Consider the following 15,705-nt stretch of genomic DNA (forward strand, 5'->3'; position numbering starts at 1 on the left):
ACTTTCTCAAGATCCGCGGTCGCTGGTGAAGCATTTACGGCATATTTCCGAATTTCCGACAGTCGGAACTCAAACCGAGTTGCTCTTAATGCATTGCCTCAACGTGATAGGCTTCTCATGTTAAGCTTAGCTTCATTTCCAAGTTAGTGATGGACATCATCCGAGGGAACTAGACCTATTATATCTTCTGATGGTGTGCAATCCCCATCGCCTTTGCCCTTATTCGAGCGCTGATTTCAAACCCCGCACAGTTATCCCTTACTACCCCAGATTACCCCGGGTTCACGGATTGCATGTTGGACGTCACTTGCTACCCGAGGCGCGGAGTAACTAATCCCGGGAGATTGCCGCGAGACTCCCGGCTCCCCGGGTCCTGAGTAGGAGAGACGGAGCTGGCCTGCTATAAAGAGATAGACCATGGCAGATCCAAGCCTTATCCTTGCATCTCCATCTCGACCGTTCAAGTCAATATCTCGAGCTCATCTCTCCATCATTGACAGCGGATTCCCTACAACACCAACTTCTTGGCCTTCATGTCGGACAAGATCGACCAAGTTGGCGGTCCGAGGATCAGCCAAGATGAGAACCCCAAGAGCGAACAACAGCTGGTCGATCCGATACTCGAGAGAAAGGTCATTCGGAAGGTTGACCGAAATCTCGTCCCCATTCTCTTCTTGCTCTTTCTCTGCGCATTCATAGATCGGTAAGGTCTCCTCCAAATATCCTCAGGCATATTTCTAATATGATCTGACTTGCAGAATCAACATCGGGAATGCTCGTATCCAAGGCTTGGAAGCCGACCTTAATATGTCAGGTGAAGATTACAACATCGCGCTGTTCACCTTCTTCATTCTTTACATCCTCCTTGAAGTACCGTGTAATATCCTACTCAAGAATATGAGACCGTCGCTGTTCCTCTCAGCTATCATGACAGGGTGGGGTATCGTCACGATCTGTCAAGGGCTCACCCAATCCTTCGCTGGACTGATCGTATGCCGCGTTATAATTGGTGGTCTTGAGGCTGGCTTCTTTCCGGCGTGTGTGTATCTCCTCAGCATGTACTACTGCCGACACGAGCTGCAGTGGCGTTTCAACCTCTTCTTCTCAGCCAGCATCGTCGCTGGAGCATTCAGTGGTCTGTTGGCCTATGCTATCGCTCACATGGACGGGATTGCTGGCTATGGTGGTTGGAGATGGATCTTCATCATCGAAGGTGCCGCTACCGTTGCTATTGCAATCTGGAGCTATTGGATGATCCCAGACTGGCCCGAGACTGCTAGATTTCTCAACGATGACGAACGAGCGCTGCTTGTCGACCGTCTTGCGGCGGATAAAAAGGATACTCACATGAATACGTGGGATAAGAGAACAGCAAAGAGAATCTTCTCGGACGTCAAGATATATCTCGGGTAAGTCACACGTTGACCTCACGAGTGGAGTTTATTGCTAACCCTGACAGTATCTTGATGTACATGGGTATCGTCACTACCAGCTACTCCGGCTCCTTCTTCACCCCAACCATCCTCAGACAGCTGGGCTGGACGTCTATCCGCGCACAAATCATGTCGATCCCTATCTTTCTTTTCGCAACCGTGTGTGCACTTATTTCCGCTATCGCGAGCGACAAGACAAGGCATCGTTCAGGTTTTATCCTTATAGGCTGTCTTTTCACGACCGTCGGATATGTCATTCTGCTCAACATGATGTCTGTCAGCGTCGGGATACGATACATGGCCCTCTTCTTTATTGTCGCTGGTGGGTACATCGCCCAGCCAATCGTGTTGGTCTGGGTGAGCAACAACATGGCAGGCCATTACAAATTGGGTGTAGCTTCTGCAATGCAGATTGGTATTGGTAATGTTGGAGGGATCATTGCTAGGTAGGTTCGTGATGTTTAATCCGAAGCGAGGCTACTAACAATTGCACAGCAATATCTTTGTCACGACTCAGGCGCCCACATATCCTCTAGGATTTGGCTTAGGTCTTGGCCTTGTCTGGCTCTGTGGACTCAGCTCTCTGGTATTTTTGTTATATATCAGACGAGAGAATAGGTTAAGAGATGAGGGTAAAAGGGACCACAGATACGGCTTGCCAGAGGACGAGAGAAATAACTTGGGGGATGACCATCCAAGCTTCCGCTTTACATATTAGATAGGCGACGTTCCAATTGTCTGTCCAATTAAACTCTCCCGTGGTGTCGCATTTATGCAGGCGCCTTCTTTGGTGCGGCTGAATCTGCCTTGTGATTTTTGGTGGAGGCAGCGCATATTCACCAGAAGAAATATGACAATTCGGCTCCCAACCCCACTTCAATCCTTCTCCTTCCATCTTTCCTTTCACCGATTCTGCTACCATGGATCCTTTATCCGTCTCGGCATCCGTTGTAGGACTTCTAGGCGCCGGAGCCAAGATCACATCATGTCTTTGGACATTCGCGACCAACGCTAGAGACGCCCCTCAACTTGCACGTCATCTTGTGTTTGAAGTAGCCGATATCACAGCGGCACTTGGTTCGCTTCAGGCCTATGTGCGCGGACAGGCTCAAGCCCCCGGTGAACGAGGGGCATTGATTCTGTTGGAACATGTTCTTACTACACTGACAGGATGCGTTACTACGTTCTCGGATCTCCAGCGCCTTATGGACCAGCTGAATCTGAGCCCTGGCATGGGGACTATTGATAAGATGAAATGGGCTCGACAAGAGCCTTACATCTGTGCTATTGTCCAGCGCCTTCAAAATCACAAGTCGTCGTTGACGTTGATGTTGACCGTTTTGCAGTGGTGAGTTTTCTTATATTCTATTTGGGCCATTTTTCTTATACTAACAGAGTAGTGAAACAATGAAAGAAGCACAAAGTTCAACTCACCACCTCTGCAATCTTGTTGAGGAATTGCTCCAAAGCAACCAAGATCTTGCCAGTCGTATCAGAGGGCTTGAGCGAGAGGGTTCTATTATTGCAGAATCTAGGAGAGACGATGTCTCTACCCTTCGACAGGCACGAGGCTCAAAATCTCTTTCATTCATCGACACACAGGCTTCCGCCATCAAATTCACATTCGACCAGGACCTCCAGGCATCTCGAGTGTACAACCGCGCCATAGGTAGACAATCTATGACATCTCTTACAAGCACTGCATTGTACACGACTGCGCTGTCTCTTTTCTCCAACCTAAGCCTCTCTCAAGTGTCTAACATCTCTTTCTACGCCTTGCCAGTTTACTCCAATGATTTGAGTAACAACGAATGCTATGTATTTGGCGAGGAAGGGGCTGTGGTACGCTCAGATAGTTCTCAGGCTCCCAAGTCTTCTACCTCACAGCAAAAGACGCAAAATGGTGCGGACAACATCTTTCCACCAACGAACCAGGCTCAGGCACCTCCACGGCTACTCGGACGCTTTGCGAGAAGGCGCAAGAAGCCAGTGGTGAGTGCACCAGAAAATCCCTACCATGTTACCCATATTGGATTTGACGGCTCAACGGGGCAGTTTACTGTATGTCATAACCCTGTGCTCTTAATAGCTATATGAAACGGGCTAATTATACTCAGGGTCTACCTAGAGAGTGGCAGAGGAGGTTGAATGGTGAACATGCTTCCCAAGATGCAGGAAGTGCGTCGCAGTGGTCACAGATGGTTGGCCCATGGCAGTTTCATAAGCAAACCACAGGAGGAGCCCCTCTGGACCCCAATAATTAATGTCTGTTATATTCTGTGAGTATTATAATATGTACTTTATACTTATAATAAGTGTTTTATCTGCACTGTAATAATAGATTTCTTATAAAGAGGTTACTTACTATTAACCCCTTATGGTCCTATAAAGCTTAAATAGCGCAACGAGCCGTGTGAGAAACTGATAAGATTCTGTTTAATTGTTGAAGTATATAAAACGCATTGAACAATCAGAGTTGGAATACCAGGGGAGAATGCCCTTGAAGCTCACCAAACTTGCTTCGCTAGGGCTGTTGAGCTCACTCAAACGGCCCTTGGGTCATAGAAACTCAAAGTGACCGTTCGCGGCCCTGCCCCGACGGACGCGCCCTCATTCCGATCACCTTCGTCGCGCAGAATTTCAATCGGGGCGCGCACTTGTCGAGGGTTAAAACTGTGCTTAAGCGCTAAGCAAGCTTATAGTTATATTGATGCAGTACTAATACCGACGGCACTTTTTACAGCTTGTTGTAGAGGTTGCGGTTCTTATCTGTCAAGTCCTTGAATCCGTCTTCACCGACATCATTGCAAGCCGATGTGGCCTCAGAAGTAACGGCCTCTCTCGCCGCCTGGTTAGGCCTGTAGCCAAATCCAGCCAAAGGATTGATGATGCCAATAGCAATTCGCTGACCGGCGACGAACCAGACACGTGGCTCTAAAAGTGCATCTTTGATCTGGTAATGCAGCACAGTGCTGTGCTTAATACCTCACTACCCCAGTAAGAACTGTGTGCAAAAAGTACAGTCCAAACAAGCTGACAAGGCCGAATAAAATCTCATGAAATTTCACAAATGCTATATCAGATCTCCCGCTCCAGGCTTTAAACCACTCGCGGCCAGTGACGAAATTCTTATCTCCCATTCTCATAAGGTTCTGACATTCCAGAGCCACCCCAAAATGACTTCGCGAATCGCCCAAGAGCTAATAGATGCCGATGATGGAACGTACTGTGTGGATACTGACAATGTTCCTGGCGCCCTGAACGGCATCAAGACTGCTTACAATAAGGACTTGGTTTGGGAAAAGATCATGAAGTGCGCACCACAGTAGTCTGCGCTAACTGGTCATAGCCATATCCTCGGATGTTCAACTAGCCAGGTTAACAGGTTTTAATTAAAGTATGCCGTCCAATTGGATTCTTTTGCGCGCATGTAGCTAAATATTAGGCGGCTTGTCTCGATAGTGTGGGGAAGATAAGTTGCCGCCCACGTGCGTTGGAAACATCCACTGAGGACATCTCAAAGGTCAAATACACTAGCCGCTGCAAAAAGGGAGGCTAACAAGAATATGGAAACAGCGGAAAAGAATGTAATTGGATAACTTGTATTAACTTGGACAAGAAAACAGTACGTAGTTATGTCTCACCTAATGTCAGTGACTTGCCTTTTGCAATATAATAAACTATCTTGTTATAATAACCGGAACTGAGTCGTGTTGTAATTAATCCTGTTTAGCTTGACTTCTACCTGCATTGCTCTCCACGTAAACAACTATATCTATGCAACTACCGAAGGACTTCGTATCGCAGCAACAGCAAATTAATTTACACCAACCATGTATTCCGATCAGCAAGTAATCAGCACAAAGAATGCCCCCTCAGGTACTTTTCAAGAGGACTGGACTGTGGAGTTAAATACTGACATTGTCAATCAGCACTCGGTCCCTATGTATGTAGACCTTATTACATATCTCAACTTCAAAAATAGCCCCGAATATGCTAACAATTTCTGAAATAGTCACAAGCTATCAAGACACCCACTATGATTTATACTTCGGGTCAAATCCCACTCACCCCTGATGGTGAGCTTGTAAAGGGTATTACAGAGCAGACTCGGCAAGTTGCCAAGAATGTTCAAGGTGTCTTGGAAGCGGCTGGGTCATCTCTCGCAAAGGTTGTTAAGACTACCGTTTTTATCTCTGATATGTCTTACTTTGTTGTAAGTTTTAACAAGAGTATGTATATGTGAATCTGAATTAAAATGAGTCTATAGGAGATTAATACTGAGTATGAGAAATGGTTTTCCCATAAGCCTGCGCGCAGCTGCGTTGCGGTCAAAACTCTCCCTAAGAACGTGGATGTGGAGATTGAGGTTATAGCTCTTTGGTAAAACGGGAAGAACGAAAGGGAAATGCTCATAGAATACTAATTAAGAGTATATCACAAGTCTATATTGTTTCCTGTTGAGAGGTGTTACTATGGCCAGTAATAAATTGAAGAAGGCGTCTTAAGACTAACTTCTGTAATTATCAAGTAAAACCTACCAGCCCTCCCCACAAACGAACTACTCAAGTATATAAATCACTATATAGATGAATCATTAAGCTGCTTGGAATGTAATACCGATAAATGCCTTCTGTGATATATACGCGGGAAGGAGGAGTTATCACAATGCATATTTTGAAATGGTATCAGGAGTGTGGAGCAACTTTATAATTTCCAATTTGCTACATATGCTCAGAACCAAACCTCTTTCACGATCCCCAATAAGCAGTCCAAAATCTACCAGACATATCTAAAGTGGATATTTGCTTGATCGGTAACGTCATTGAAGTCAGTGTCGACATGCACCCGTTGATCAGCACTAGTGTCAACCATCCGTCGTCTTCGGTTTTCCTTCCAACAGTACAGCATATAAAGAGATATCGTAATAATACTTAAGATATATGAGGTCAACATAGCACCCATTCCCAGAGGGTAGAGAGGAGCCTGCGATGCTTTAAAGAACTGCGGGCCGATAATATTACTGATGCAGTATGCTGTAAAGACGACTGCGTTCATGGTGACCTTTTTGGTGTGTCCAGCGGTGTTGGCACTATTCATGCCAAGGGAGACTATTGAACGATTTGAACAGCCTTCAGAAGACGCGATGTGACAAAGCAGCTTACCGATATAAGGACCGAGGTAGAAGTAGGGCCAGTATAGGGCTAGCAGCCTGCTCGTAAAGGCATCTGTGGGCAGAGTATAGAGTAGAACAGTTGCGATCATACCAACCACAAGACCGCCGATGACGAAAGCGCCACGAAGTTGCAGGTTGGGAAAGCGCTTGATGCAGAGGTAAACCCCAAAGTTGCAGAGATAGCTACTCAAGGTTTGGATGATTCCAGTTGGCATCATAAGCAGCGTCGACCTCTGGGGAGAGTAGCCGAGACCTTTGATGATAAGGGGCGCGAAGTTGGTGAGGCCACCGTTGGGGATAGAAACCCAGACATGGAAGAAGAACATGAGATATGTCTTGGGGTCCTGAAGCAGTTCTATGATATGTGCTCTGTCGAACGACTTGTTCTCAATTCCCAATTGGTCTGCACGTAATCGCTCGATCGCAACGCACTTTTCTCGCTGCGATATGAACTTGGCCTTGACGGGATTGTCCGGGAGAAAGATGCCTACTATAGCAGCGTAGATGAGAGTGATGGCTCCGGTGATCCAGAAGAAGCTACGCCAGGCCCAGTCGGAATGTACGAATCCTACAGCCCAACCAAGTGTTCCTGTGAAGAGAGTAGCAAGGCCTGTCAACAGAATATTAGTGACTGGTTACAGCTGCGATACAAGCATGCAATGCACGATATGGCTCACCAGTGTAGAAGAGGCCTGCTCTGACCGGCTGCTCGTCGCGCGTGTACCACATAGTCATGATAATAAAGTTACCCGGCGCAACAGGAGCCTCCAGAGCTCCAAGAAGAACCCTGATGACGACAATCATGGGCACAAAGCTCTGGCTGAATCCAGCGCCGATGAGGACAAAGCCCCAGCATACCATTACCGCAAACATGGATTTGGCGATGGGGAGGCGCTGAAGGATCTGGGACGAGGGAAAGCACCAAAGGAGGTAACCAAACTAGAAAGTCACAACCGTCAATAAGTCAAACTGGATCGAAAGTCTCTGGGGGAAGGACCCACGTAGAAAGCAGACCCAACCCAGGCACATTGGTCGCCTTTTAGATTGAGGTCTTCTCGCAGACCGTACAGCGCGCCCGTCGAAGGCGTCACTTTGTCTATGGCGGGAAGGGTAATGTTCATGAAGAGTATAGGAACCAGGCGCATGTCGACCTTCCATCGCAGCCTTCTCTCCTCGTCGCGGTCATATCCAGGCTCATGGGCGAAGTGAGCTGTCAACTCGGCTGCAATATCACGACCCATGCCCGCTTGCTTGATTTCGCCCATGCCGACGTCGGCATTGCTACCAGTCGAGATTGGGTCTTTGTCGCCCATGTTGAATGTCACTAAACGAGCTCTGCTGTATATTGGCTGTTGGAAATAGATGCCGGAACTGACGAGCGTAGTTATATGACGGCAAGCAACACGACGTGCAGCTGGCTTAATGGTATCTATGGACGGAACTATCATGCCAATTCGACCCCGCGAGTAGAACTGTCGGCCCCAAGAGTCCGCTGAGATGGTAGCGAGTGGGGGAGGGGGGTGCGGAGCAGCACCGAAAGGCCGCTAAGAAACGCTGATAGTGTCAAGGTTTAGCGAGGGCGATAGTGAGATAAGGGCGCTAGAAGGTCCGCTGAGAGGCGGAGTAGAGTCCGCCCAGTGGTAATGGAAGCTTAGAAGATAAGCAGACGTGATGTCTCCGGACTTTGTGGCAACAGGTCTCGTGTCTAATGTTGGTACTGCAATAACGCATAAACTTCGACAATATTACCGGTCAAAATATAGGCTTTAAACGGCATTGGACAATGGGAGGTGCAGAAACTGTTAAAATGTCCCGAAGCGAATCAAGCATTATTTACTGTTGAACTATGCAATCTCTGGACACCTATGTATATTTTCGCAAAAAGCTCAGCTTGATCTAACTGCATCCCAACAGCTAAGTTAAACGCGTTCGTGAGTGCTCAAAAGCTGAAGCCAATCTCTGGATTCCCTCAGCAATGTCGGCTTCATCGTGCCAAGCCCAACACAATCTCGCACCCTGGCCAAAGCCCTTCTTACTTCTTTTTGCACAGCCAGAGTCTCCCGCTACACACATCATACCACCATGCGCTATCAGTAGGTTGAACCCTTCTAGGGCAACAATGGCTACAGCTTCAGCCGGCGGTGAATCGGTAGGGAATAGTAGATACAAAAAGAAACCACCGGCTAACATTCCTTGCGTATTATCGCCATCGCTCATCTCTGTTGTCGAAATACTGAACCCAAGTGGGAGCAGGTACTTGTCGATAGATTCAAGCATGGCACGGTGTCGACGCTGATATACGGGAATGAGGGTCGACTGGATGTGCTCCTCCAGCTTCCCCGAGATGAGCATCTGTCCGAGAATCATGGATGAGAGCTGACTCTGGCAGCCTCCTGATGTTACAGGGCCCAGTCTGCAAAGTTCTCTGACGATGAGGGAAGACCCTTCTACCCAGCCAACCCTTACTCCCGGTGCTACAACTTTGGAGAAGGATCCATTACTTACGGCGTTACCCCAATCTGTTCCACCAGGCAGCAGACGATCCAGGTCTACCAACCGTGGTAAAGACTTTGGTAGCTGTGCGCCTTCTGTGGTGTTTGGGTGAGGCCAACGAAGACAGTCGTAGACGTCGTCGGATATGATGAGGCAGTCAAACTGACGAGCCAATCGCACAACTTGCTCACGGCGCCGCAGAGACATGACCTTTGCACTTGGGTTGCTAAAGGTAGGAACCATATAGATGATATGCCTGTATAGCTTAGAGCTTCGCGCAAAGGCTGAGTCACTGATGATTCCATCCTCATACTCTCTGGCCTCAGCCTCAGCCCCAGTGAGGCCGGTTCTCAGAAAGTCGATATCGAGCCCTTCTACATCTTCTGGAACCCCTCGCAGCCGACCATCAAAGCCAGCCTCCCGGAAAGCTGGACACGCCAGAAAATAAGTTGGCTCGATCATCCAGATGAATTGCGTGAAATTGGGGGAAGTGAATCTTGTCAATAGCATAGCCAGTGCCGCTGAGGCGCCAGGAGTGATGAACAGTTGTCCCGGCTCTATATCGCCGGCTTCGGGCTCGTAGAACCTGTTCAACCATTGTGCGGTTCCCGTTCGTACAAATTCGTGGCCAGGGTCAGGACCATATACAAGTGTCTGGGCAGCCATCTTGGGGTTGAGGAGTGTTTCCTGCGCCGCCTCTGCAAGAAGCTTTGAAGGAAACAAGGACGGTGAAGGCCATCTGTGAGATCAATTCAGTCCTGTTTTACGCAGCAGGGACATTGGATCAAATATGCAACACGTAGACATACCCTAATTGGAGGTTGATGTGCTTGTCGGGAAACTTGTTGAGCGAGCCCATCGTGGCGACCGATTACCGCTATGAGATACCTCAGACGAATTGTAATTTCCTTTACCAAACATTACATGCCCACCGCCATATCATCACTATATAGTAGTGAATGGCACAAGATTTTGTATTTATGTGATTGTAGCAATCTTAGCGTCGGACACTGGTCCGACTCCCTCAATATCGTATATGAATCAGATCAATACCTAGGCTAGGGAATACTTTGTGGTGTCATTTATCATGGTACCGCACCCTTATCTAGTGGAGGCGGGGAACCAAACAAACATTGTGGGGAAATCGAATGACAGTGGGCAAGTTATGCAGTATCCTGGAGGTGGAGAGATAGGCGAGTCTAGTAGGTAGACTGGCCAATGTTGGTTGGGTCTAAACTTGCCCCTTCGGCGTTGTCACTTGGCCCGCTCCTCTCTTATCTTCCCCACTGATCATCCCCCTCAACTTTGCCTGTACTAAAGTCTCTAAACCGCACGCCTCGCGGACCTGAGGCCGATTGCAACTCGCAAAAATCTCTTGCCATGTCCGCACGTTCACCCCGGCTCATCGCGTGCGTGCGGTGTCGCAGGCGCAAGAAGCGCTGCGATCGAGCTGTGCCTTCATGCGGCGAGTGTACGAAAACAGGTTCCGAGTGCGTGCCTGTCGGGCTCAAGACGGATGGCAACCTGACTAGAGTTCCGACGGCCTATCTGCAGCAACTCGAGTCTCAAATGGCTGCTTTGCAGCGCAAGGCCCAGAACCAGAGCTTAGTTGCCGATGCAGATACAGCTGATGATCATGGTCAAGTCCAGCAAGAGAGCAGCTACCCGTCCCCATTCGACAATAGCAACAACGAAAATTCAGAGAGTGGTAGCAGGCCCACAGGGGATCCTATTCCACGAGAAGAAAGTGTTGACAATGTCATGGTGTTTGACGGTGACGACACGACTATGAGTAACTTGTACTCGCCATCACAGTCGATCCCAGATCCTCAATATCAGTCACAGCCTGCAGGGTCCGCATTCAACAGATCTCAGCCCCGGCACGACCTTACCTGCATCGGAAGTGATTGGTTGGACCACTATGCTGAAATCTACTTCCGCCATGCACAGCCCCAGTGGTCGTTTCTCGACGAGGACGACTGGAATACCAAATATCAGGCTTGGATGACTTCTCCAAGCGCAGTCGACGATACACACGTATTCATCTTGCTGCTGGCCCTTGCAGTCGGTGCATTGCTTAGTAGTTCGTACCGCCAGAACTGCCCATACCTGACACATGCATCACGACTTTATGAAACGGCTGTCCGAGATTATCTCGGTTCTATAACACAGCATCAGAGCGCACTGACACGCACCCAAGCGTCGATATTAATGGTCATATACTCGTGGCATGATTCATCCCACAACATCCTCCAAAACAGCATCATGATGGTCCTAATGAACTGTCAAAATCTGATTGACCAAATGCGGGCCGATGAAGACAAACAAAGTGAGAATACTACCGCCCTTCGTTCTCTACAGAGACGCTGTATTATGAGCTGCCATATTGTCAACGAGATTGTATCATCAGCATGGTCATACCCACAAAGTTTTGTACTGGAGACGTTGGACGACAAGGTAATCTACTTACAACCCGTTGTTGATATCCTTTCAATGGCACACCCGCTAACCTAATAATAATAGATGTTTCAATACGCGTCGAAGATGCAAGCTGGCCTTGAAAGTCCCGACTTTTACGAACCGCTCTTCCAACTCCGGTGCATACAGTCCAAAATCCGACACACAAACAAGAGGCTTCGACTGCTAGATCCTTCAGACCCCTTCCGCGAGAGTTTCCGTCTTCGTCTCAAGACAGAACTCCAGGACTGGAAGACCAGTATCCAGCTTTTAACAAGCTCAACCCCTTCCGACGAGGTTGTGTACCATGAGACTCAGGCGTTACTCAAGCTTTACGACTACGGGGTCTCGATCCTTATGCAGGAGAATCTCTCCATACTGTGTGTTCAAGACATTGGACAGTTGATCGAGTGCTGTAGCGGGGCTTGTCGCACGTTTCGTCAATCCCAACAATCGAACCCCCTTATCTACTGGACTTGGACTGCTGTAAGTTTTGAACTCGTAGTATCAATCTTTACCTACTGGAGAAACTGACGTAATTATAGCTCATGTATCAGTTCCGCCTTGGAGTAATGTTGCTCTACTGCTACTTCATCACCCCTCGGACAATGCAAACACCAATATTCTCATACGAGTCCACACTAGACGGCATACAGAGCTGCCGCCTTACCTTGGAGAATTTCTCAACACGATGGCCCCAATCCGTGGTATATTTCCAGGCGTTTCAACTCTTGGCGGACAAGGCATTCGAGTCTTCTTACGGTGAAGCAATTGCTAACCAAACAGCGCTTGAGAGTCCGGAAGCATTGACACGATGCCTCACCTCAGGATCTAGTGGAGAATGGATCGCCAACATGGAAACTGTGGTCATGGAGCTCAAGTCTCAGCATGTTCATCATGCAGTGGTGGCTCTCATCCAGGACATAATCAAGCGATCGTCCGTTGAGGATTTCAATATGGAAGCGATAGGCTTTGTACCTAATCTTGATCTGGATAGCCTGGGCCTGTTTGGCTTTTGCGTTCCGACGTGACAGGATCGACACAACGAAGTCGGAGCTTTCATGTATAAGCAAGTATCATAAGAATGTCAGATGTTGTTAATTAGTAAATAATTGTATGCAATTTGGAGTGGGAAAAAGTAAATATTATCTATATACTTTATACTTCAGGTTCCTTTTACTGACTGCGTCGTGTTCCTCCATTAGTACAGCATGTTCTGTTTAGTTATGTCAGTGCCGATATTAATATAATAGTATACATATAGCTTACGAAGTCAATCTTGTATTCGTCGATTTTTGCCTTACCGTCCTCTTCAGTGTAACGTTGCTGAGCAGTCCAAGTGCCCTTCTGTTCCTTGTCTCCTGTACGTTGATATGTTCTGAAGCCCTCAATCTTGATGGTCAGAGGAGAGCTCTTGACTACTGAAACACTCTTCACATCGTGTACGCGAGACTCGGTGTTCTTCCAGCTTCCTTCCATGTAATCAACCAGAGCTTGAAAGGATTATGTTCGTTAGATATAAACCTCGCGACTAATAAATTTGTCTCTAACTTACCGGGTATCCCAGTTGGTTGGTAGTCACCCTTGATTAGTTTGGCGTCTTTGCTAAAACAATTTGCCCACTCAGCGCACTTGTCTTTCTTATCTGCGTAATCGTAAAGTTCGTCGATGCCCTCCTTTACGGGGTCGGGGAGAGCAGGGTCGGCTACATAGTTCAAGATGGCCATTGTGGTTGATGGTACGTAGTGACGCTGAAAAAGAGCGAGAAAAGTGAGGGAGTGATAAGGCGGTTTTTGATGGCAAAGGATGGTAGGTAGTGAGAACAGCATGATCGATATCGATGGTAATATATAGACACATTGGCTTGCCCCTCTTTCGCCAGCGTGGGCCTGAAACTCACCCATCTTCCCCTTTCACTTGACAGAAAGTCTGTCTTACATTGCAGTGCCGTTACTCGAACCAGGATGAGGTTAGCCTCTTAGGCGGACAAACTCCGCTGGTCGGACATTTGTGCGACGGAGACACGACCTAGCCACAGTTAAACCTTCCTGGCAAATGCGGGGGCCATATTTCGGTCTAGACTTTGACCTATGGGCGTCACAGACACACATGGTCTTTAATGGGATAGATAGACACGGTCGACTTAATGATAAAAAGTCGCAAGTTGCAGTTCAGACGGTGCTCATCTCATTTCTCATCACCTACATGCTTTTGCTTTCAAAACTACATCACCATGTCACAAATAAACAACACTCAAAATGATCTCAAGATTCATGACTCGGATAAGCAGAATCTTGAGGCTGGCTCCATCAAAAGCGCCAAGTCACATGCGGATCTTCCCACTGACCCTGCTGCTGCTTTTCTCAGAGAGTATGAGCATCAATGGAGCGATTATGAGCCATCCGAGGCAAAAAGGGTTCTTCGCCGAATCGATTTCCGTCTGATGCCGCTGATAATTGGTACCATAACTATTGCTGCCGTCGACGTAAGCCGTGAATCCTCGTGGCTTTGGCGTAGCATATCTTGACCGTATGTTGTACAGAATATCCTCATCTCCAATGCGGCTCTATACGGAATGACCGCGGATACTCACCTCGTGGGACAACAATATAGCTGGGGTACGTGCTCTTGGTCTAACGAGGCAGGGGAAAAGCTAACCACCCGTCACTCCGAACAGTTGGCTCCATCTTCTATTTTGGCTGGCTTATCGCTGAGTACTCAGCCAATCTCATCCTTCAGAAGATGCCTGTTGGAAAGACTGTCGGCGTTGCTGTCATCGGATGGGGGGGCATTGTCATGTGCCTCGGAGCTACTCAGAACGCTGCCGGCTTAATGGTACTCCGGTTCATCATGGGGGCTCTTGAAGCGCCTCTGTTCCCAGCTGTCACCATTCTAAACACTATGTGGTACAAGAAGTCGGAGCAACCGGTGCGTATGGCTATTAACTTTACCGCCTTTTCAAGTGTAAGGACTATCCCTACCTGACGAAATGGCCTCGCAAATTGATGTGGACTAACGATTTGATTCAAGCTGGTGACTGGGATCGTATCCTACGGCATTGGCCACGTAGAGGCAGGTATCGCTTCCTGGAGACTTCTGTTTCTCGTTGTTGGCGGCTTTACACTTATTTGGGGGGCCATACTCACCATCTGGCTTCCAGACTCACCTCTCGGGGACAACTTCATGAAAGGGCGGCAGAAATATATAGCTCTGGATCGAGTCCGGGATAACATGACCGGTATCGAGAACAAGGTACGAGCGGAATCCCAAGGCCTTCTCCTTATCTACCAAAAGCTTTACTCACGAAACACGTACAGGAGTTCAAGTGGTATCAAGTCCGTGAGGCCTTCACCGATTACAAGAAATATCTCTTATTCATCTTCTTTCTCTCCATGAATGTCCCCACTGGTGGTTTGGTTACTTTTGCCGCGCAGATCGTCTCGGGTCTGGAGTATGGAAGGCTGGAGACAACACTTCTCGGGATGCCAACCGGAATGATGCAGAGTCTAGCAGGTTTTATGGTCGCAATCCCCCAGCAGTGGCTGCACAACAAAAGGTGCTACACAGCAGCTGCATGCTGCTTGGTGCCGCTGGTTTGCTCCATCATCATCAAGGGTAAAACTCCTCGGCCAATGAAATGTACCTTTGCTGACAGGTTTAAGAACTCCCCGACGAGAACAGGGTTGGACGACTTATGGCGTACTACTTCTTTTACTTTTTCTGGGGTCCCTATGCTACTGGCAAGTTGATCCGGCCGAAACCTTGTTATATTGAATCCTAACATAATTTAGCCCTTACCCTCCCCATGGGCAATGTTTCTGGACACACCAAGAAGCTCACAGTTAATGCAACTATATTCCTGGCTTACTGCATCGCCAACATCATTGGTCCGCAGGTCTTTCGGGCGGCTGAAGCTCCTCACTATTCAACCGGATATAACTCTATTCTCGGATTTGAGGCCACAGCTATCTGCGCCCTTCTAGCATACGCTGGTGGCTGCATTGTCGAGAACAGGAAGCGGGATAAGGCCGAAGGCACAGATGTCTCTGTCCGAGTTGAGGATCAGCTTGGAGATCTGACAGATTATGAGAAGAAAGGTTTCCGTTACATTTACTAGGATGGATTTCCATTTAGCTTGCAGTGCAG

At 48.1% G+C, this 15,705-nt stretch overlaps 8 protein-coding genes across 8 annotated transcripts; 5 read left to right on the forward strand and 3 right to left on the reverse strand.

Moving 5' to 3' along the window:
* Window positions 1–533: 533 nt before the first annotated feature.
* On the forward strand, window positions 534–2,151 carry FOBCDRAFT_247442 (major facilitator superfamily domain-containing protein; the record flags this gene model as incomplete). The annotated part of the gene is made up of 4 exons (XM_031194933.2): window positions 534–703; window positions 759–1,409; window positions 1,460–1,879; window positions 1,929–2,151. The coding sequence occupies 4 exons, from the start codon at window positions 534–536 to the stop codon at window positions 2,149–2,151; spliced, it is 1,464 nt and encodes a 487-aa protein (XP_031029671.2).
* Window positions 2,152–2,353: 202 nt separating this feature from the next.
* On the forward strand, window positions 2,354–3,697 carry FOBCDRAFT_268246 (uncharacterized protein; the record flags this gene model as incomplete). The annotated part of the gene is made up of 3 exons (XM_031194934.2): window positions 2,354–2,781; window positions 2,834–3,494; window positions 3,551–3,697. 3 exons carry the CDS (start codon window positions 2,354–2,356, stop codon window positions 3,695–3,697), a joined length of 1,236 nt encoding a protein of 411 aa, XP_031029672.2.
* A 1,569-nt stretch (window positions 3,698–5,266) lies between these two features.
* Window positions 5,267–5,820, forward strand: FOBCDRAFT_195927 (Endoribonuclease L-PSP/chorismate mutase-like protein; the record flags this gene model as incomplete). Its single annotated transcript, XM_054703043.1, has 4 exons — window positions 5,267–5,312; window positions 5,366–5,379; window positions 5,449–5,649; window positions 5,704–5,820. 4 exons carry the CDS (start codon window positions 5,267–5,269, stop codon window positions 5,818–5,820), a joined length of 378 nt encoding a protein of 125 aa, XP_054559018.1.
* A 392-nt stretch (window positions 5,821–6,212) lies between these two features.
* On the reverse strand, window positions 6,213–7,922 carry FOBCDRAFT_236115 (putative allantoate permease; the record flags this gene model as incomplete). The annotated part of the gene is made up of 4 exons (XM_059610046.1): window positions 6,213–6,544; window positions 6,599–7,219; window positions 7,287–7,548; window positions 7,611–7,922. The coding sequence occupies 4 exons, from the start codon at window positions 7,920–7,922 to the stop codon at window positions 6,213–6,215; spliced, it is 1,527 nt and encodes a 508-aa protein (XP_059463973.1).
* A 601-nt stretch (window positions 7,923–8,523) lies between these two features.
* On the reverse strand, window positions 8,524–9,961 carry FOBCDRAFT_195929 (aminotransferase; the record flags this gene model as incomplete). The annotated part of the gene is made up of 2 exons (XM_054703045.1): window positions 8,524–9,841; window positions 9,912–9,961. 2 exons carry the CDS (start codon window positions 9,959–9,961, stop codon window positions 8,524–8,526), a joined length of 1,368 nt encoding a protein of 455 aa, XP_054559020.1.
* Window positions 9,962–10,482: 521 nt separating this feature from the next.
* On the forward strand, window positions 10,483–12,590 carry FOBCDRAFT_314889 (uncharacterized protein; the record flags this gene model as incomplete). Its single annotated transcript, XM_054703046.1, has 3 exons — window positions 10,483–11,559; window positions 11,626–12,045; window positions 12,105–12,590. The coding sequence occupies 3 exons, from the start codon at window positions 10,483–10,485 to the stop codon at window positions 12,588–12,590; spliced, it is 1,983 nt and encodes a 660-aa protein (XP_054559021.1).
* A 170-nt stretch (window positions 12,591–12,760) lies between these two features.
* On the reverse strand, window positions 12,761–13,286 carry FOBCDRAFT_268252 (uncharacterized protein; the record flags this gene model as incomplete). The annotated part of the gene is made up of 3 exons (XM_054703047.1): window positions 12,761–12,775; window positions 12,829–13,052; window positions 13,115–13,286. The coding sequence occupies 3 exons, from the start codon at window positions 13,284–13,286 to the stop codon at window positions 12,761–12,763; spliced, it is 411 nt and encodes a 136-aa protein (XP_054559022.1).
* A 506-nt stretch (window positions 13,287–13,792) lies between these two features.
* On the forward strand, window positions 13,793–15,676 carry FOBCDRAFT_236116 (major facilitator superfamily domain-containing protein; the record flags this gene model as incomplete). Its single annotated transcript, XM_059610047.1, has 7 exons — window positions 13,793–14,044; window positions 14,102–14,177; window positions 14,237–14,523; window positions 14,590–14,811; window positions 14,877–15,174; window positions 15,222–15,299; window positions 15,351–15,676. 7 exons carry the CDS (start codon window positions 13,793–13,795, stop codon window positions 15,674–15,676), a joined length of 1,539 nt encoding a protein of 512 aa, XP_059466649.1.
* Window positions 15,677–15,705: the final 29 nt, after the last annotated feature.

Source organism: Fusarium oxysporum, chromosome I, assembly GCF_013085055.1.
Source record: "Fusarium oxysporum Fo47 chromosome I, complete sequence".
Lineage (NCBI taxonomy): Eukaryota > Fungi > Ascomycota > Sordariomycetes > Hypocreales > Nectriaceae > Fusarium > Fusarium oxysporum.